This window comes from Nematolebias whitei, chromosome 1, assembly GCF_014905685.2.
Source record: "Nematolebias whitei isolate Nwh7 chromosome 1, NemWhi1, whole genome shotgun sequence".
NCBI lineage: Eukaryota > Metazoa > Chordata > Actinopteri > Cyprinodontiformes > Rivulidae > Nematolebias > Nematolebias whitei.
In genome coordinates, this window is record NC_056498.1 from 50388929 (window position 1) to 50412056 (window position 23128).

Below are 23128 nucleotides of genomic sequence, written 5' to 3' on the forward strand. Positions count from 1 at the left end.
ATGTATATATCTATATAGAGATATATAGATATAGATATATAAAGGTGTTTTAAATCCTTTCCACACTATTGCAATATTCTAAACAATGTTTCTAAACTCTAAATGCTCTAAAAGAGCACACCATGTCATGATCTCCACTCTGCCACTTGCCAACGCTCTCGGCCACGCCCACTTCTCTATTGCAGAGTGGAGATCGACATGCTGCAGGAAGGAGCTTCTCTCTGCACATGTGGGCTGTACACAGGTGCAGCAGGTGCTAAATAATTTAAAATGATGTGAAATAATTTATTTTAAATGAAAATTGTGTGTCATGTCCACTCTTACTTTGAAAACCCACGAAAGAGCGAGTCTGTGAAAGTTGAACCGCAAAGTAGCGAGAGACTACTGTATGTATGTGTGTACGTATGTATGTATATATGTATATATATGTATATATATATATATATATATATATATATATATATAATGTATGTACAGTATGTATGCAGAAGAGTTGTGTCTGATTAGCAACCACATCTCAGAACTCTGATTAGGTGTGGAGTAAATGAAGTGCCCCCCCTCAGGCATGCATTTCCATAATGTCAGGTAATTAAACCCTAGTGTTTTAATAGCTCAGGAATAGGAAGACTCCCCAGGAGACGAGACAATGATGATAGACTTCTCTGAAAAATAGTAGACTGTTAGCTTGCTTTGAGCTGATTTTGAAGCTATTCAATTACCCTAATCATATTTCTATTGGCCGAAATGTAATATTCACATTTACTATTATTTTAGAGTCATGCAAAACAATTATGAGTTGTTATTATTATTTGTTTTAAAATTAACAATTTACTTGAAAGATGTTTTAGGTTGTTTTCCTTCTGGCATGTTTTAGTAGCCCAAAAGACAATTGACAAACAAATCCTGCAGACTTTTGATTTATATCTGGATGTTTTCATCTGCTTGTCATTTACAGATTTATCTCTTTAGCAATAACAACTTAAATATGTGACTTTTTTGTCGCTCCCCACCAAAGGTGAAAGGGCAGTAACTTTTTTTTTTTGGCTGTTTCTCTCCTTGTGTGTTTGTCTTTACGTTTAGCAAAATATTTCAAGAACCAGTGGATGGATTGTAAAAAAAATCTGTTCAAGTAATTATTGGTTTTGCATCGACAACTGATTACTTTTTGTACTCAACCCCATTCAACATGGCCGTCAAAGTCAACTAACCTTAGAAAACGTAACAATGGCTATGATATGGCTATACATCTACAACTCTTTAATACTTCAAGGCATCAATGTATGATGGCCACCACTGCTAATGGACATTATTAAGCACATGAATGGATAAAACAGTCAATTTTACAGATACTGAGCTAAAATTTGGTGTAGAAGTAGCTGAGAATCCTCAACAACACATTCTCTGAGCGCTGACACATCTTACAAGATATCACAATATTACATTAAATCCTGTATACAGTTCAACAAAGTTAAGTCAGGTCTGATGGACGGTGTCTTTGTTTTGAAACTTTCCGTCTTTCATCCAAAGGACTTCATCAGTCTGACTAGCCACAACAAACTCATCCCCATAAATGGCTTACTACTCACATAGTTGGCCAACCAGTTTCATGGTGATAAGATAGTTTCTGGGGTCTGCCCTCTCCCCCGTTGACTCCTCTGAGGCAGCCATGGCCAAAGTGCTTGAAAACATCCAAGTTCAGGTTCAATAATCCAGGTAAAAAAAATCCAACAAAGTTAATTCAAGTCCTCTGGAAGCTTTTTCTTTGTGTTGAAAACAGGAGAGGGTGGACCCCAGAAACCATCGTATCACCATTAAACTGTTTGGTTCACTATGTGAATGTGCTGCCTGTGGGACTGAGTTTGTTGTGGCTTCTTGGGATGATGAAGTCCTTTGGATGAAAGACGTAATGTTTCAACACATAGAAACCGTCCAGAGGACCTGACTTAACTTTCTTGGATTTTCTACCTGGATTATTAAACAGAAACTTTGTGTATACAGTCGTTTCCAAGGTTTAACCAAAATGCCTAAAACTCTGTCCCTTCTTAGCATAAAATGATTTTAGCTTAAAACCTTGACATGAAAGGCAGCGGGCGATATGCACTCCTTAAGAGGCCTGTCACAATAACACGTTTTGCTGGGCGATTGTCTCAGAAATTATTGTGATAAACTATAATATTCTTTGAAATTTTACAATAATTAGTAATTATTGTCAAACCTAAGAAGAAATGTTTAATTTGTTTTGAGTGTAGTACCTTTTTTTGACCACTGGATGTCAGTATAAGACTTTGAGCCAAAGGATGGATAGTGAGGGAGCGAGCATCGTGTCTCTTTAAGAAAAATGGGAGGAGATGCTTTGGCACTTTGACAAGACAGTTTTTTTTTTTTCCCCAAGGTCAGCCTGTTAGCTTAGCTTCTCAGCTTAGCTGCTTTTAACGATCCAGAAACACAATTTTGGATAGTTAAAACACATTTTAAAGAGAAAAGAGAAAGGGAGGTGTCAGTGAAGAGCAATAGAGTTGAGCCTTTTGTCATCCAGTGTCCAGTAGAAAGAGAGAGACACGAAGAAACGATAAATCCGATAAATGAAAATGAGGTTGATAATTTTCATTTATCGTGCGATTAATTGATTTATTGGTTATCGTGACAGACCTACTCCTTAAGGAGTGCTAAACCTTTAATTCGAAATTAGTTTAAATGCATCTTTAAAAAAAACAAAACAACAGATTTCTCTGTTTTATTAGAGCCTCACCTTTGCCACCACATTTATCCGTGCCTTGAAGACACGAACAGGAAATTTAGGAAGCCGGTTTTTCCATGCTGTTCAGGCACAGATTTGAGTTATGTGCTCTTTGCTGAAGATTCCAGAGCCAAACAAAGGCTCCGAGAACACAAGTGTCTTTTTTTATCACAGAAAAACCTGGAGAGGTGCTATTGTAAACATGACAGTAGCTTGTCAGTACATCCCTGTTCAGGTTGCTGTTTGTGTGTGTGTTGCGCTCATAACGTATGAGCGCACAAAGACCACACAGATGCAAAACAAAGGCTCTTTGGTGGATCCAAATCTGCTGCAGGAGACTTTTCTTTGTCGGGCCCACTCATATTTGTGGGTCTCAGATGAGAACATTGTGAAGCCATAATGGTTCCGCTGAAACACGTGAAAGCTGAGTGAACTCCAGCAGTCACTTCCTTCATGTGATCAGGCGGGGAATAAATAAATAAAAAGCCATGAATCATTAATGTGATTGGATTGCTCTTGCTAATAACTCATGTTCGTTATCCACTAGCTGCGCTATAAACGTTTTTAAGAAATAATAGGCTTTTAATGGGAGCTGATGCTGCAGCTCCAACTGAAGATCATTAAATGCATGCTGTGGTGCACGATGCTTTCTGTGCTTGCTGCAGGAACCACACTTCAAACACCACCGCTTTTTAGTTTGGCTAGAACACAAACTAACAGATGTACTTTAAATCCTGTTTAAGCTCTTTTTTCATCTGCAGAGCTGGCCTTAAACTGAATTAATTTAATTTTTAATGATCTTGTTCAGTAGTATTCTGACAGTTACCTGTAGCTGAACCAGTTAATGGTTGTACAGGTCACCCCACGACTGTTGTGAATTAAACTCTGCCTAAATCTGGTGACGCGTCACAGTTTGTTTCACTTTCAGATAAAAACTTTTTACTTTACTTGTAGAGCTCTAAGGCTTGGTGCTGGAGAGTCCCACTCAACATGTTTCCTTGGTAAAGTTTTAAACAAAAGATTTTGAGCGATGTGTAGTACTAAGAGTATGTGACGGGGACCATGCTCAGCTACTGCCACACCAGATATTAGCCCATTAACTGGAAAACTGACTGATTTATCTATTTTTGTATTTTCTTATGTTGCCTAGTCGTAGCAGCAATCTTGAATGAAGTAGACTCTTAAGCGTTAACTAGTAGTATATGTACATCTAATGAGTACTTTTACTAAACTCTGTCTTGAGGGTCATGAAATGTGTTAATTTTACAAACAAATTAACACAAACTTGTATAGGAGGGCAATAAACAGGGCTTAGTTTGTAAACTAGTCGATGCCGTAACGCAAATAGTGGGCAGGGGAGGGGCCTCTGGGGGGTCCTCCCCCAGAAAATTTTGAATAAAGTAGATGTGATTTCCTGCATTTTGGTGCATTTTAACGAGTTGTTAAACCTCTACGTTTACCTACATTTGTAAACACTCAACTTCTGTCAATCAGCCTACCCCCCCCCCCTTTTTTTTTAACTGGGCGGCTGAATGGTTAGAGCAGTTGTCCTCCAATACAAGAGTTGGGGGTTCGATTCCACCTGCATTCACATGCCCAAGTGTCCCATGGCAAGACACTGAACCCCTCATTGCCTCCTATGTGTGTCCCATCGGTGTATGAATGTGATAAAGCTCTGATTATTCTCTGTGTAGATATCGCAGAGTGCTGTATGAATGTGTAAATGAGTGCACAGATTGTGTTGTAAAGCGCTTGGAGTGTCTTCATAAGATAGAAAAGCATTATATAAGTGCAGTCCATCTACTTGTTCTGAGCCCGACTCCGCTGAATTCACTGTCCCTGCTCGTTGTTGTCCGACTCCACGTGTGAACCTCCAGGTGTCTGCCTGTGAGTTCCTGCTCACGTAGGACTGCCTGGGTAGCTCAGCACTCATCCCCACCGCTCTTTTATGGGTGGAGATTTTTTTAAGTGTAGAAGTGGAAATGCCACTTGAAGGGGCAGCTCGTACGCTGGTATGGCTGTTGTGTTTAAAATGAGTGTTTATGTAATTATTTTCAGTTTACATCTCCGATATAATTTTGATTTTTTTTTCAAGGCAGTCATATTTGTTCATAACTTTATTATTAAGACAGAGTTACCGGATCTGGGCAAACAGTTACCAGAACGCACCCTGTCAAAATAAGAGTTTCCATTTCCGGCAGGATCTGGCTCAATTTAAACTCTGGCAATAAACTTACAATACACTTGCAAAATCTAATTTTATGGTTTATTGAAACATTTTTTTTTTTACAAACCAAATATAAAACCCTTCATTTTGTCTTTCAAATGAATGAAGCCTTTTCTGCTAATGTGTTACTTCAGTAAATCAGGATTAAACACCCATAACAGTAAATACTTTTGTCTGCTGGAGACGTGTTATATTGGCTGATAATCATGTTAGGATGACTGGTGGTGTTGGGAGGCAGCTAACGTCTATAACTAACACTTGTTTTGCCAGACACAGCTACAGCTTTGTGTAATTACAGGTTTAAATGGGAGTGTAACATTATTGCTCATATTTCCAGCCACTATTTAGTCCTACTTTATCTTTTCATCCAATTGTAATTTTCTTCCTAGTGCTGTGAGAAGATGATCTTTGAATATTTACCATTGGATGAAATAAATGACTCATTGGATGGGTGATTTTATGTAGCTTTACATTAATCTAAACTATAATGGGCTGTTTGGCTTTTAATAATCCATTCAAACATGCATTTTTAAATTGACCCACCTCTTTCTTTCTTCTCATTTCAGCAAACACCAGTCTTCTGGGAGGAGGAGGAGGTGAGTGATTAGTTTTAACAATGTCATTTTTTTTAAAGAAATGCCATGTTTTCTTTTATAATCTGATTATTTAAATCAGATCTGGCACAGCTACAGAACATCAAAGACCTGTATCGGTTTTCTTTCAAGACTCTTTGCTGCACACACATCTTGAATGTACGACCACAACATTACAGCGTTTTCCACAGCAACTTTGCACTGTGTCACACTGAGAGGTGGCCATTACTTTATCGGCCTGCCGAAGAGCATTATCTTCAAAGGAGTGGAGAAAACATGAAGCAGTCAACTGTGCTGTGAGAACAAGGGGGAGGGTACTCCAGTAGCATGCTACTGCCCAATCCTGCCATATCGCCTCTTGGAAATTTGACTTCTCCAGTGACATGATTGAAATAATATTTATTTACCAAAGTAAGATCAGCTTTAGCTATAATGCTCTATGTTGAATGTGGAATGATAATTTATATCCCCACAGGGACTTTAGAATCAGACGTGGAAACGGTATAATGGTGATATGTGGCCTCTGCTTCAATCCCATCTGTTTATTCATCTGTGTTTGCTGTCACTTTAAATACTGTACCTCCATGACGAGCTTCATGTGCACGGCGCGGTTGGAACATTACTAAAAAAAATACATACATTTTTCTAACATGTTCATATCATCTGTCACATCTATGTGACTGAATATTTATAGATCTTTTTTTCATAAAAAAAACAAAAATACAAGTCTCTTCTTTGTGTGTATATATTTAAGGTTAATGGATAGATCAGCTTTTGTTTGAAAGAGTTCACTGGAACTCCATTAGTTTTCTAGAAATAATAAATGTAATTCTGAAATGCAAGTCTACACACAATAAAAATAAACGAACGAAACACATGAAAACTTGAGTCAGCTGATTGAGCTATATTAGATTGGTCATAGTTCGTGTAGGTAAAGAAATACAGTAAGTAAGTTTAATGATTGACCTAATTTCAGTCCCTTTGTTGTTTTCTGTAGGTAAACATACACAGTCATCACATTTATGTTCTTTATGGAATTTTTCTTTTTGGTCTTCATGATGTTGCAATGAGTCCCTTTTGAAAGAAACAAAAAGACCATGTTCCATATTTTACTTTCAGATCCACTGAACATAATCACAGGAGCTCAATTCCCCCCTTTGCAGTGCAAAAAGATGAATTGGAAATACCCTCCGTGTGTCGGTCCTGTGAGCATAACTTTAAAAATAAGTGAGGTACAGACTTCCATTTGGGTATGTGGCTACATTTAGACATACAAAAGGTCACTATTCAAATTGGGTTGCCACATCAAAATCCAAGATGGCCACTGCCACACAACTGAACACCCTTATCATTTGAGGAAACTTTGCTTTCAGTGTTTCCCCTAGTTTACTTGCCTTGGCTGGGCGCTCATACCTTCCGTGACTTTTGTCGACCAGTGGGGGTGGAGATGGCTCAGTGCAAGGTAAACAGAACATTACCGCTGTTTTAGCTAGCACATCTGTATTGCACACCGCTAGCTTAGCGCTAGTTGTTGACTGCGGGGGCGTTTGGTAGACAGGACGATCGTTTCTGTTGACAGGGCAGGACAGGGCGTTCTGCTTGTATAATGGTAGGGGAAACACTGGTCTAGCTTTTATATTGCCCCAAAGTATAGTTTTCTCAAATGATTGGGGTGGCCAAAGTTTAATCAACCACCATTGGCCACCCTCTTACTTTGCCATTGCCATGGGCCTAGTGGTGCACAAGGGTCTGCCATTCTGTGCTGCTTTAGAGAAGCGAGAACAAAAAAGGCTACTTCTCATTTTATGCACAATGTAACTCCTACCCACTTGAATATCTTACACCAAAAACTTTTTGACTTGCATTCCCAGTTCTATTCCAGTCCAGAAACAAAAACCATCATCTCACCAACTACAAACGTTTATTTAAATCCCTCAGTGACGGGAGACATTGCTGCACCGATTGTTTACTTTTTCTGCAATTGTGTGCAATTAGACCTGTTGCAATAAACAATAAATGAATTAATCGCATGATGAATGAAAATTATCAACCTCATTTTCATTTACCAGCTTTATCGTTTCTTCGTGTCTCTCTTTCTACTGAAGACACGGCTCAACTCTGGTGCTCTTCACTGACCCCTCTTTTTCTGTTTTCTGTTTAAAATCTGTTTAATCATCCAAAATTGCGTTTTTGGATTGTAAAAAGCAGCTAAGCTCGTGAAACTCGTGAAACCCGTGCCTTCGTGTATAAAGTTGTTTGTCTCTGCAAAAAGAAGCTGAGAACTTGTTTACTGATTTTTTATTAAAAGCTTTGTATGATAATGCTATGCTAAAAAGCTCAAAGCACACCGAGCCTCCACCATTTTGAGAACCGAACAAAAGGAAGGAGAGACAGCCCACGTCACGTCAAGGGGCCTCCCTCCCATTTTTCTTAAAGAGACACGCTGCTCAACTATCCATCCTTTGGTTCATACAGTCTTATACTGCCATCAGGTGGTGAAAAAAATGTACTACACTCCAAACAAATCAACATTTCTTCTACAATTTGACAATTAATTATTGTTAAATTCCAAACAATATTATCATTTATCGCAATAATTTCTGAGACAATTAATCACCCAGCAAAATTTATTATCGTGACAGGCCTATGTGCAATGAATGATTTAACTATAAAATAAATACGTTAGAATAGTTCAGATAAACTACAGTCACTATTCGTTAACTTATTCGTTTGTCCTCCACATGACAACATTCTTCAGTCGAGAAGTTTTAGAAACTGGTTAAACATAAAGAATTCTAGCACTAAAGCTTTATTTAGTTATCTATAAATATTTTCCACCTAGCAAATATGAGTTATTAGATATGAAAAATATTGTTGAAATCTCAGCTCAGTTTAGTGCTCTGTTCACGTGCCGTCCATTAGAGTGTGCACAAAGCTGTTCACGTCTAATCATGCACCTCGGAGTGGCCCTTATCTTGTCTGATACGTGTGGTTAATGCTGCAAGCTTGTTGTGTGGGATCCCAATTTTCAGCCACAAAAATACTCTCGACACACAAACCATTTTAGGAATTTCTGTGATTGAGAGCAGAGGTCACAAACATACATCTCTATTACTGAGCCGGGCTCTGTAAAGCGGGGTATACCGTCCTCCTGATTGGTGTCGCCTCTGCAGCAGCCAACCCTCAATATTGATTTGGCACAAGGAGAGAAACAAATGAAGCCATTTTCTTTTCTATTGTATTCTCATTATTGTTACATTGTGGCAAATCACCTTTTTACAGTTCTTTAGATCTTCAGTCGAGTTGATTGATCCAGCTTCTTCTTCAACTAATAGTAGGTGTTAGGCTATTGCTGATTGCTGCGTTTTGAAACAGCAGCAGCAAAAATACACTCAAATTTGTGGCTGTCAACATTGGAACGTGAGATCTTTTGCGTCAATTAATATATTTTGCGAGAAAACGTTTCACTTGATTATGACCTGCAGCTGTGCTTGTTAACTCCAAAGGAATTCTAATTGTAGCTTGAGCTTTTTTTTTTTTTTTTTTTTTTAAGAGCAAAGCCTCTTTTCATTCCTAATTGACTTCTAGTGATGCCGTTCCTGCCAAGTCGCTCGCACCAGATACAAGGTCAATTACCTCTAAAATGCTAAGACTCACATTTCGACTGTGAATAATGACCACAATGATTCGAGTTGCAAGTTTGTTATTTTTTAATTTCTTCTGCGCTTTCCTGTGAAGTATTTTTTTTAGCCACGGTAAAGAAGGATAATGAGTCGGGGAGCGATTACGGCTATCTACAATGAGTTTTTTTTCCCCTCCTTTCTAAAACACAGCTCTACGACGTTTGTTTTTATCCGCACGAAGCTAAGAGAGGATTTACCTTTCATTGTCTCTATTGCTCAAAGGTGGCTGCAGAGCTGTTCTCTCTATTGCCCTACCCTGTCTCCATATGTCTATCTGTGGTTTGGCATGTGAAGACCTCCTGCCATGGTGGCAGTGAGGATCGATGGGAAGAGGAGATGTGCTCTCATATAGGGCTCTCCTTATCTCCCAGCTGTCTTCGCAGGCCTGTGCAGAGGGCCAGTTTCACAGCAGGATGATCCATCATGCTGGCCTCACACACCTGAGCTGTGCTTATTTTCTTAGGGCTGCGGAGGTGGGCCTCCTGCCAGTAGGAGAAAACTGGACAAAGTCTTTACTTTATGGAAGTTACTTCAGTGCTTATACGGCCTTACGAAGGCTTGCTGGGCTTACATGAACCTTTAGTTACCTTGTTCTGTTAGGTGCACTATGAGGAAAAAAAATCCAATTTTTTATAATGTTCAACATCGGCATGAGCTGATTCCAGGGCATACCATGGGCAGTGTTTCCCCTACCATTTTACAAGCAGGGTGCCCTGCCCTGTCAACAGAACCGAGCGCCCTGCCTATCGAACCTACGCCCCCCACACCCAGTTGACAACTGCCGACATTGACATAGCGTTAAGCTAGAGGCGCACAATACAGACGCGCTAGCTAAAAAGCTAGAGTTAGTGCACCAATTCCCTCACTCAGAGATGTCTCCCAACCATCACTCCCCAACAGAAATTTAAAATAATCACGGAAGAGATTAATAGAATAGAATAGAATATACTTTATTGTCCCCTTGGGTAAATTTGCCATGGACTCAGGGGTGTATATTGTATAGTAGCAGTTGCCCAAACAGACAATAAATACACATCCAGGACATACTTGTAAAATAAATTGTTGACCTCAATGGATTAGTTCCTGGTAAAATAAAGTAATTAAAATAACAAAAAACTATCATACAATTCATATAAACAGCTACAAAAAAACACACAACCGTTTGAAAGACAACAACAGAGAACACCAAAGTTCTTGCATACCTTCCAGGCCTCAACATATCATCTATTTAAAATTTTGATGGAGGTGGGCACAAAATAATATACTTAGAGGGCTTTATTTATTACTAGGGATGTGCAATATCATCAGCATGGTATCGGTATCGGCTGATATTAGCGATAAAGTTAAATATCAGACATCGGCCATTCTATCAAAATAATTCACCAATATAAAAGGGACTGTTTATATATATATATATATATATATATATATATATATATATATTTTTTTTTTTTTTGGCATCTGCATTTGTTAGCTGGACAAATTGACAAAGACCATGCAGAATAATGTAGTATTTTAATTCCACAGCAGAGAAAGCTATGTAATCTCTGTAAGTAGGTCTAGGTCCAGGTCTCTTGTAAATGAGTCCCCGAGGCTCAGTGGGATTAGCCTGTGTAAATAAAGGTTGAATGAAAAGTAGGTCAAGGGGAAAAAAAAATATTGGTATTGGTATCGGTTATCAACCAAATAAGGTTTAACATATCGGCTTATCGGATATCGGCCAAAAATCCAATATCGTGCATCTCTATTTATTACTTATTACCTTTTTTAACAGTGAGTGCCCTGCCAAGGCAAGTAATGTAGGGGAAACTCTGCATGGGAGAAAACATCAGCCACTAGGTTCTTCTGCCTTACCAATTCTTTGGTTTAAAGGCCTTAATGTCTTTTCACTTTTTAATCTTTTAATAGCTTGGTTTAAATTCCAGAGGTTGTATATTTCATTTCTTTTTAGTTTTTCTTTCTGTTCACAGTGGCCATGGATAATCCCTCCTAAACTTTTATGCTCATGAATCATAGTTGATTGGTTGTTTGTATCTGTTATTGGAATGCACCGTCAGGCATGACTTGTCCACCTGAAGAGTTACACTCATCTCTGTTCATATTAACAAAGGAAAACAAATCACATTGTGTTTTAGGAAGTTTATTATACCTTAATGCTGCGAAACCCTGTCAACACATGGTTTCAACAAAACCGACATTGCATTGCCTTTGGTGGTTTTGTTGGTGTGCAGCCAGACCACTGTTAAAAAACAAACAAACAAACAAACAAACAAACAAACAAACAAAAACCAATAAGTAATAAATAAAGCCCTGGGTAACAATTTTTTCCCTACTCAGAAAACACATTATCATGTTTCTGGCATTAGCTGTGGAGACAAAAAAACTCATAAGAAGAGATTCTTTTACCCTGATGCTCTTATTAAATCCTCAGAAATCACTGATGGGAATTCTCTCTGGGCTGCACACCCTCAATATTATGTACACAATGGGGTCAACCAAAATAGTTCTGTTATCTGCATTAGACATGTTGGTCTCACTGGGATTCCAAACTAACATAGAAGGAAATAACAATGATCTCTGATAATAGCATGCTAAATGAGGCCTCTGTGAATAGAGGGTAATTATGAATGGTACCAGGTTGCTCATGTGATGTGTGTCACAGCACGGCTGGATGCTGGCACAGTCCCAGAAGCATAGACCTAATGTAAACATAATGTTGTCTATTCTGCCTTTTTCTCTGTTTGTGTCTCCCTCACAAACACACGTATCCAAGCACACACTGAACCATGTAATGATACCATAAACCCTCGTGTAGCCTGTGTGGAGAGAGGGAGCTCCCCTTTCCTTTGATGTCTCCATCCAGGAGGAGAATTGCCTCATTAGCATTCTAACCAGAACCATTGGCCATTTAGCACCCTTCTTTAACAAGACCACCCAAACAAATCATTCTTCTATGGTTGGGCCTCCTTTTCTCTGCCAGTCAAGCAGCGGGGCATTGCATGACTGCTTTGTACGTCTTGACTTCAGATTATTTAGCCACGGGCTGTAAAAGCTCCATGAATGCACCAGTTTTTGTCATTGCTTACATAACTGTGCAACGTGCTAAGGGCCTTTTGCTATAAATTTCCTGAACAGTTGTGTGTCATGAAAACTGCCAACACATTGTAACATGTGAGGATAATTGGGCTTGTTATGCCTGGTTGTAAAAATACTCAATGTAGTCCTTTGTGTTTCTAGTTGAAGATGTCAGAATAAAGACATCGTTCATTTCCTTGGAGCATTAGAGCTGTGGTGTCCAAACCTGGTGCTTGAGGGTGCTTGAGGGTGACTTTCCTTCATTATTACCTGTCGCCAAAAGGTGAAGGCTGACTAATGGTTTTGCCCGTGTCTGTGCGTCTGTTGCCAAAATATCTCATGAACCACTGAACAAGTACAAATTGGATGCACATCTACAGCTAATTAGGTTTTGGAGCCAGCCCAGTTCAAGATGGCTGCCCCAGCCAACTGACTTAAAAACACAACCATTTATATAACTCAATTTTTACAGAGTGAGCTAAAAATTGATGTGGCAGTAGAATCACCCTCAACATATACCAATGCTTTATCTTTTAATATTACATGAGAATATCCATCCAGTCAGCTGTCCGTCCTTCCGTCCATCCATCCATGGTCATCTAGTTAGACTTGTTCCATCTCAAACTGGTGCTAAAAGCTGTTAAAAAAAGGGATGTTGTTTCAACCAGGAAGTCTGTACCAGCAGTCTTTCCTTCTATCTACAGTATCTTATTTATGAATGGTGCTCCTTTTGAGTTTGTTGATTCTTACAAATACTTGGGAATCTTGGTCGATGCACATCTCTTTTTTTAAGCTGCATGTCAAAAACTTGGTAAAGAAATAGAAATCTTGTTTAACTCTAAATGCCAGGAAACTCATTGTAGCTGCTACTTTTCTGCTGGCTATTGACAATGGTGACATTATTTACATGAATGCTCCTGCACGCACCTTGCAGATGTTGGATGATGTATATCAGGGGTGCACTAAGAGATTCATAACTGGGTGTAACTACCGTACCCATCATTGCACTCTATACTCAATGATCAGATGGTCATCATTAACTGCATGCCGACTCTCACACTAGCTATGTTTACATGTGCAAAATTCTTTGACCGGATTGAAATGTTTTCAGATTAAATAATTCAAATGTATTGTTTACATGGGCACAATCTGTTCATGACAAGTGTTTACATGCAGTGGGCTTTGTTCTGAACAGAAGTACTGACATGCGCACAGTGGTAAACTCTCCTTAAAAAAAAAAACACAGAAGAAGAAGTTCTACTTCCAGGATGAACGTAACCAAACCTGAGCACCCAAAATGGACCTGCGACAGGTTTTAATGACGGTGGAGACGTTACTGCACTCCCTGTCTGAGCTACAGGTAATACAGATAATTCTGAGCTCTTTCAAAGTTTCTAGTAGAAATGTTGTTGCTCACCGACCAGTTTTGCTTCCCCGACATGCTAATATTATTAGCATTAGCCAGGCGGAAATGGCAAAGTCGCACATGTGCAGTCAGGTCAGTTTTTCACGATCAGAAAAAACGAACAGATCAAGCGTTTACATGCGCACCTATCGGGTTATGAATAGACATAAACCACCCGTCTCGTTCTGATCACAAATTATTTCAGATCAAGCTGAATAAACAAAAAATAAAGCAAACAGGGTGTTTACATGGCGTGTTTTTATTCCAAACGACCGTTTGATCCGACTACTTATTTCCATGTAAACATAGCTACTGGTACTTTTTCATCTTTAAATCACTCCTTGGTCTGCTGCCTTCATATATCTCCTCCTACATGTCACGTCATCAGTGCAGCTGCTGCGTGCGCTCTCGAGCCATCATTACCTGCAGTGTCCCCTCAGTTCGGACTGAATTTGGCAAAAGGACCTTCTCTTACTCCGCTATTGTAACCTGGAATTTGGACTGGACAGTCCTGATTTAGAAAAGGTATAAAAATGGCTGCATACCTTTTGTACACCACAAAATTTGACGCTCAGCTATAGTCTTATAGCATATAGCATATATCCAAAACAATAGCACAAGCAGCAGTACACCTTTAACAAAGCGAATATAAGCCTTTCTCTTACTAAATAAACTTACACCAATATGCTTAAAATGAATGTTTCAGTCTGAGACATGTTTAGATAATCCTTTATCAAGGTTCCTAAGTGCTTCATAGTGCTTATCTTTATCTCCATTCGTTATGCAAAGAGCTCTGTTTTCTTTTCCTGTCACCTCCAGGTGAACCATTATCCTCTGTCTGGGTCCTGCCCAAGGCTTGTTTATTGAGTAAATTTGACGGCATGGTGCCTTGCACAGGGGGAGGGGAGTAGGCTGAGATACAGAATGGTGTTGTGTGACAATTTGAGCTAGATGAACCTATGGCCCTTACACAACTCCCAGGATGCCCCCAAACTAATCAGTCAAAAATAACATTTCATCCTCATAAATCAGAGATTCCACACCACGCTTGACTGATGGCCCTCAGTTCACAGATGGTAGTAACAGTCATTAGCATAACTTATGAAAGAGGGAGCGTATTTCCCCACGGTGTAGCCTAAATAATGTAAAATGATAAATTGAATGCAAAGATTCTTCAGTCGGCGGGGATACCCTTGGGATTCACTTATCTCCTCACGTTTAGTGGGGAGTGTTATTCTCTGCACTGTATCCAGCCTGCATTTAGGCTGTTTGTTCCATATTCTTTTTAAAGTGTGTTTGAGGTTGAACAGATTGAAATAAGTCAGTCCTTTTCCTTTAGATATGCTCTTTACATAAATAAAAAAAACCTATTCATGAGCTAAACACATCATATTCTTTCTAACATGTAAAGAAAGTGTATTCATAGGCACGCTTACCTCATTCTGTGGTTGACATTTAGGACAAGGCTCAATTTTAATACCATTCAAAGTGCTTTTATACTTCAGTTTGAGTTGATGATATTTATTTAAGATTGGAAAGAGTATTAAGAATAAATGTCATTTAGTACATTGCAGTTAGTGCATTAGAGAAAATAAACACACAGAAGCAACACAATGTTGTCAACAGTTCTTACATACTGTGACATTTTAGGTGAGCTTCTGCACAAAGAGCTGTTTTCTAAATGTGTTGTCCAATGTACTCATTCGATTACACACCTAAAGGAAGCTGCAGCAAGCCTTTCACATCAATGTGAAGCGGGTATGTTTGAAATATTTATAAGCTTAAGGATTTCTTTTTTATAACCAGGTGGTAAAAAGAGTTCAGAATTGTTGTCAGGTACCAGCTGGTGCTAAATGTAAAACATCGGTTGCCATTTTTTCAAAACTATCTGACTATATGTTATCAAATTTAATTATAAAGATGTCATGGTATAGAGAATGTTTCATCAAATTCATCAGAACCAAGTAATCGCTGACAGTTTGTTGTACTTAAATATGATGAAAGCCACACATTATGTGAAAGCTTTAGCCTCTGCTTCTCCTTTTACAACCAGAGAAAGTAGTCACCATGTGCATACCCCTCCTCTTCCTCCAATCAGCAGTGATAGATGGACTAATTGATGCAGAGAGAATAGACCATTCATTTTGTCCTACAACAGTGGGTTCCATATTTAGAATTAGAGTTGTATGATAACGGGATGAGGAAAATGGCCAATGGGTCCTAGATATATTGTAGACCAGTGTGTTTTTTTTATGTAGAGAGTAAATAATATAAATAAAGCGGGAGGAAAAGCCAGAAATCATCACAAAACTGGTCTGTCGGATCACACTGAGCCTTTCAGACATTAGGCAGTGTCCTGTAGAGTTTATGGAGATGTGTGTATCTGAGGAGAAGTGTGAGTGAACGGTACATATGGCTTCTATGTGTCCTGCTATCCTTCTCTTTGCATATGAATCATTCATCTCCGTCCCCGTGTCTAAATCAGGCTGCAGGCCGTTGCCTGCGGCGGTTCATGTCATGAGCTAGTTGATGGCATCATTTGATCTGTGGCACTTCAGTTCGAGTGAGGAAAAAGGGCAGACTTTAAACGGCGCAACACGCCAGAGAATATTTAACGGCATGGAGCTTTTTTGTTGTCTGTTGACTGGTGAGAGCATGAAGTTAACCAGGACCACAGCAGTCACTACAAAGGGATGTTCAACTACTCACATTTACAATACATTGGGTTGGCTGAGTGGTTAGAGTAGTCGTTCTCCAATGCGAGAGTTGGGGGTTCGATTTCACCAGCAGTCACATGCCGAAGTGTCCCGTGGGCAAGACACTGAACCCCTCATTGCCTCCGGTGTGTGTCCCATCAGTGTATGAATGTGATAAAGCACTGATTAGTCTTTATATAGATCTAGTAGAGCGCTGTATGAATGAGTAAATGAGGCACAGATTGTAGTGTAAAGAGCTTTGAATCAGTGTTGTAGTACTCAAGACCAGTCTTGGTCTCAAGACTTTTTGATGGTCTCGGTCTTGGACATTGAGGACTCGGAATTTTATTTCAAGACCAGTCAAGACCACAACTGTGAAAATATCACTAAATTGCCAGAATATTGTCCAGTTTATTTGTCCTGTACGCAGTACCTGGAAGAGAGGGGGGCGTCTGTCTGCTGTAAAGCCTCATTCAGAGCAAGTCACGGCTGCACTTTGGATCAGAATAGATTCTCTAGCAATAAGCGGTCTAAAACACGACTTAATCAGTTAATAAATAGCTTTTTTTCCCCATTTCAAATTGTTTCTGAACTGCTCGTGCTCTGCTGGAGCCTCAAATCTCTACCGTGGTGAAGTTAGTTTTACGTTGGACATTGGACATTCGAGCTCCGTGGCTTCAGCGGTGTGTTCCTCTCGTTTAATCCGAAGCAGGCAGTCTGATGTCGGTCAGCTGTGCTCAGTCTGCTCCTCCTCTGAGACGTAATGGTTCGCTTAGGGACCGTCAACAAATTATCGAACCAAGCACTCTTCAGAAACAAAAATTAATATATTTTACATCATTTGACTCACTGACACAGAACTAATGTTAAACTATTCTAACAGACCTGACACACAAGACACCATCATTTATTTCTCTTTTTTAGTTATTGTGTGAAAACCACGATTTTTAAACAAATACATTATTTAAAAGTAGAAAATGCTTTAGAATGAGAAATAAATGAGGGTGCCTCGTCTGTCGTGTCTAGTAGAGAAGTTTAACATAAGTTTTGTGTCAGTGGGTCACATGACATGAAAATTATTGTGCAAAAACCACTGAATGTCTTTTTTTTTTTTGTTGCTTTGTAAATTTATAAAAGCTGATACATTCATTCAAAAGCAAACTTGTTTAAAGTTGCAGTATGTAACTTTTATAAAAACATATTTTTACAATAGTTACATATGTTTTTTTTACACATTTGTTAAAACGGTCACTATGTCGTGACAGTATAGTATAAGACAGATAATCTGTGAACAGATTGAGATCCAAGACTTTAAGTCTTGGTCTTGACTTTGTCTCGGACCCTAAAAGTCTTTGTCTTGACTTGGTGTCGGTTCTTCACTACAACACTGTTTGAATAGCTTGATAGAAAGGCGCTATATAAGTACAGTCCATTTACCATTGCCAATTTTATCTAGAAAAAGAAGAGTTGTTTGAAATGATTTTTGGCAGTTTTTATGTTTTATTTTTATGGATAAATAATACAAAAGTGTGATTGTAGTGCACTTTCAGTTGTATATTTTAGGAGTTTAGCATTTAAAATCATATTTGTTCAGACTAATCTGAATTAAGATGTGCTTTAGATTTATTGTGTTCAAACATTAACTACAAAACTGACAATAAAACCAAATAAGTATACATTTATTTATTTTTTATTCCAGAAACTGAAAACACGTGTTGGTCCTGGACTGGCATCTTGTAAATGAGGCCAAAAAAAGAAACGAGGAGACATAATACATTCTTTATAATCAAATATATAACTACACTTTGTCATTTTTATAGTGGATGCCTGTGTATATAAGTAAACCTTCTGCTGACTTATAATTAATAAGCAAATTAGATTTTATCAGTACAAAGACCTAGTAAACTGATGTGTCTACCAATGCAGTCTTGTGCATCTGTGAATCAGTACAACTTGGTTAAATTTCACGTTCCTGTTGCTTTTAGACAAAGTCTCACGTCTAGAGTCTGTTCCATTGCAATACATGGTAAACTTCTTGTATTTTGTTTTTGCTCTACCAGTCGTAACAAATTGTTACATTTTCAGATTAGAAATTACATCCTTTTTTAAAAAAAAAAAACATAAAATCCAAGCAGTGAACCATTTTAAATTCTCCGAATCGTTTAGCTGAAAATAAATATGTGATATTGCAGTCAGCTCCTCTGCTTCCCTCAGGGTTGCTTCTGCAAACATATTGCAGCTGCTTGTTTTACTTTGTGTTTGACCTCTGCAACCCCTCTTTCTGTTTTATACTCCCTCACTCGCTGTCTGTAAAAAAAGCAGAGTGATATTTTGCAACCTTACAACATGCGTACTTCAACTACAGAGTAATTCATTTTGTTTTGGATGACTAAAGACATTCTCTTCAGTTAATTTTTTTTTTTTCCCCTCCTTATTATGTAAGCCCTAGTTTTACAAAAAGTGATGAAATCACCATACAACCTGACAAGTGAGCAAGGAAGTGCCAATTAATTATTTTATTTTTTGTTTCCACGTTCCCTCGTATTGCCTCCAAACGCTCGCTTGTACACCCGCACTTCTGGGTCAGTTGTTAAGATTTTAGGCAATTCAGTGCATTGCCAGCCATCGTGTCAGAGCAAATTTGTATCCTCCCTGGTGCTTATCAGGGCTGTTTTTGTGGGGTGGCTCCTTCACACACTTCACGACATTGTCTGGTTATTTTTTTGTGCTCGTGTCTTTTTGCATCACCTGGTTTCTGCAGCTGTACACTGACAGTGAGCGTGAGTGCAAAATTAATTATGCCCATATTTGCTTTCATGATGGTGTGTTTGTGTTTTTTCCTGAATTTTGAATGTATGTGACTCCTATTCAGAGATGACTGGATGCTGAGCTGTCTTGTCAGTTGACTCAGTGGTCAGTTTTGGTCCTGATGCCCCCAGCAATGCTCAGCGGAGTGATGCGATCTGACAGACAGGACAGCTCTTTGCAGGCTACTATCCTGTCCTGTATTGTAGTCTTTCCTATTATGGTGAGATTATCAGAAACTATCTTAGGTGGAGCTAATATTATAAAGCCACTTGCTCACAAATGGTCAGTCAGCTGACATGGCAATTTAGCAATCATAGGAACCTAAAAAATACCATATTTTTTGCCCTATAAGTTGCGTTTTTGGCATAATTTGCATGCCCTGTGACTTATACGTTGAAGCAACATATTTATATATATTTTTCTATATTTATAAACAAATTTCTGGCTGAGATATGACCATTTTCAGCAGACCAGTTGCTCCTAACAGTCCCAGGAACCCGTCTCAAGCGCAGAGGTGACAGGGCCTTCTCTCTAGCAGGACCAAGACTTTGGAATGAGTTACCTCTGTTCGTTAGACAGGCCCCCTCCCTCACAGTTTTTAAATCTCGCTTAAAAACACACTTTTATTCCATGGCTTTCAGCACTGTGTGATCTGTGCTGAGTCTGTGTGCATCACACTGTGTTGGTCATGTTGCGGTTGTTGTTGTTATCCATTATTGTTTTTGTTGGTTTCTACTTTTTGGTGTCCTGTTATGTAATCTGTTGCTGTGTGCTTGTTCTGTTTGTCCCTGTACGACACTTTGGTGTGCTTTGTCACTGTTTAAAGTGCTTTATAAATAAATTGGTATGGTATGGTATTTTCATTCATTCTGACTGAAAATGTTGAACACTACCATTTTCAGCCTCTAGATGGCACTCAAGTAGTATGGCATACCGTTGTATCATGTAATAGGTAAAAGTGGCTATTAATGACACAATCGGCTTGCCATAGTCTGCCACTGTCGTCCAGCTCGCTCGGAGCAACCGTCGAATCAGCTTCATTTCGCTGCGCCGCCCCGAAGAAATGCAGCTAATTTGACCATTGACATGCATTTATCAAGTAAAAGTTCAACTGAGACACAACTTTACTATAACATTGAGCAAACAAATAATTGTTTTAGATGCTTATCTTGTTCCATTTTGAAGTAATGCGCAGCGTTCTTCCTTCCTGCTTTCCTCCCTGTTTGCGTGCTCCTGATTTGACCATTAAAGTTCTTTTATTAAGTAAAAGTTCAACTGAGACACACCTTTACTATAAAGTCGAGCAAAAAATTAAACATTTTTAAATGCTAATCTTGTAAAATTCTTGTTAAAATCCTCCCTTGCATGCTTGCGCAACCGCCATTTGGCAGCCAATCGATTTTTGGCACAACACCGGCCCACATTTCCAGGTTGTCAGCGGTGATGCGTAATAGTTGTGACGTATACGGTGAAGTGACATATTTATTAATTTTTTCCATTTTATTCAACATATTTGGACTGATGCAACTTATAGGGTGGAGCGACGTGTACACTGGGAAATATGGTAATGATAGGAACAACGTCTGCATATTTTGTTCTACTTTAACAAGTGTATGTCAAAATATTCAGCTCATTCAAAGGAAAGGGGTCTGGGACTTGAGTTTTGTAACTTTTACACTTTTAAATGAGCTTTGTTTACAAATGTTTTTCCATAAAAATACGCTCAAAAAATTCTTCATTTTCTTAAAATAAATACATCACTTTCAGTAGTCTGCTCTATTTTTGTCGTCTTGTGCTACTTTTTTTTGCTTTTAGCTTCTGTTTCGCTTCTTTAGGCTTTTTTTCTAGCCTTTTGGTACTTCTATTGTTAAGCTAATGTTCTGCAGCTTTTAAAAAACATTTTGCTACTTTACCGTTTGGATAGGTTTAGCTATTTTTAGCTCTTAGTCTTTTTCCTGCGCTTAGCTACAATTCTGCTGCTTTTAGCTTTTAGCTAGACTTTTATTAAGTTCATTTTATTGTTAGCCTTTTGCTGCTTTAGCAAGTATTTTTTTTATTTTTGAGCTAACCTTTTCTGCAGTCATTTTTTTAAACTAGCCTTTTGCTACACATACATTTTGCATAGTGTTTTGCTACTTTTGGTTAGTATGTTGCTACGTCTGCCTTTTAGGTGCATTTTCCTTCTTTTAGCTATCGCTTTACTTCTTTTGGCCTTTAGGTTGTACACTTTGTTTTTTTGCCTAAACATCTCAATTTTAGCAATTCAGCCAATTCATTCAGTGCTCAGCATTCACACATAATGTGCACAAACATTGTTTAGTTCAGATTTTGTTTCTAATAATTTCTTAATTTTAAGAAGGAAACGTCTTGCTGACTTTTAGCACATGACCCAATTTACACGTGAAGCACATATGTGCACTGCACAATGCCTACTTTTCTGTTTTGTTTTAGTAAACTAATCACTATGCATTGCAAAAAACAAACAAAAAAAAAACATACAAACACACAGAACTCTAACTGCTGATGAGTACATGAAATGAACCTGCTTGGGGAGGTAGATAGATTCTATGTTTGTGTGTGACTCTGATAAATGGTCTTTAAAACCAGCTGTGGAAGTAAAGGAAGTAACACATTCATGTGATCATCTTCAAAGCTCCTGTTGGTGCTTGATTAGTTGCACTTCCTTAACACTATTTGTGCAGCGACTGACCTGCTACAACAACCTTTTGCCAACTAGTACCAAACTGTCAGGATTTCGGCACCTCTCGGGGGACACCCTAGTTAGCTGTGTGACAGGCCGCTCGCCTACATGGAAGGCCTCAGCCCAAGGAGGGCAGAGCAAGCTCCAGAGGACGGCTGTCATCTTTTTTTTTTTTTCTCAGAACACAGGAAGGAGGAGGAGTTTATCATCTTTTGTTTCTCTCTTTCTCACCCTCTACATTTCTTTCCGTATTTGTCTGTTCCCTTGGTGAAGATCTTCACTTTCCCAGTGTCTGTTATGCTGCTCGCAGCCTGACTGTGCAAAATAAACAGACGGGTGTCAGAGGATGAAGTGCCAAGTGTCCCTTCGGAGTAGGGCCTGTCGTCGTGTTAACTCTCCCACTATTGCCTCCTGAGTACCACAGCAGCCGTCCTAGTATGCTAGCTGAGAGTAACACCGAGACAGGCAGTTGGACTGAGGTGAAAGACGCTCCATGTGTCCTTCCTGAGGGAGAGATGAGCGTTTATACTACAGGGATGGTTCCTGCCACTCCACCTAATCCTGTTTTCCCAGACACTTCATTATCACCCACACACTGCAGATGCAGTTTGTGTGTGCTGACAAATCTCTAAGGAGAGCTGTGAAATCTCTTATAAAGGTGGAAACAGTGGAAGGGCTATTCATAAAGAGCAAGAAGGGTGAAAAACAGTAAGGGAAGAATAAGGTGGCATGAATCATTGAAATATATGCAGAGTCTGTAACATATGTAGTAAGTAAGTGGGGTGGGGGGTGAGATGTACTCAGTGTTCCACTTGGACCAAAAAATGACTAAAACCAAAAGATGAAAACTGACTCTGCTACATATCTTATGCCAATCGGTTCATTTACACCAACAAATTATACTTTTGTTAAAACTGTGAACTGAAAATGCTATATACACTTTGAGTCTTATGTTTATTTGAACAAATCCTTAAAACAGTATCTCACTGCACTCTCTTGGTGAGTAGTTGGTGAACAGTGTTTTCTTTTTTTTTTTTTTTGGGGGGGGGAGGTCCAAATTGTCTTGAAAACTCTGGGGTGGTGTCACAATTTTCTTGCACGAGTCCCAGTCCCAGAGGCTTGTACCATAATCTTCTGTTGCATTGTGAGCATGTTGACTTTTTTCAACAAATTGTCTCCTAAAATAGCTGTTGCAAGTGTCTT

The 23128-nt window shown here is 38.9% G+C and overlaps 1 protein-coding gene across 1 annotated transcript in view; it reads left to right on the top strand.

The window, feature by feature from the left end:
• Positions 1 to 23128, top strand: part of macrod2 (mono-ADP ribosylhydrolase 2) — a 612591-nt gene that overhangs the window by 182947 nt on the left and 406516 nt on the right. Inside the window, exon 4 of the mRNA XM_037678263.1 lies at positions 5531 to 5560. Coding sequence (XP_037534191.1) covers positions 5531 to 5560 — 30 coding nt within the window. The remainder of the gene's footprint in view (positions 1 to 5530; positions 5561 to 23128) is intronic.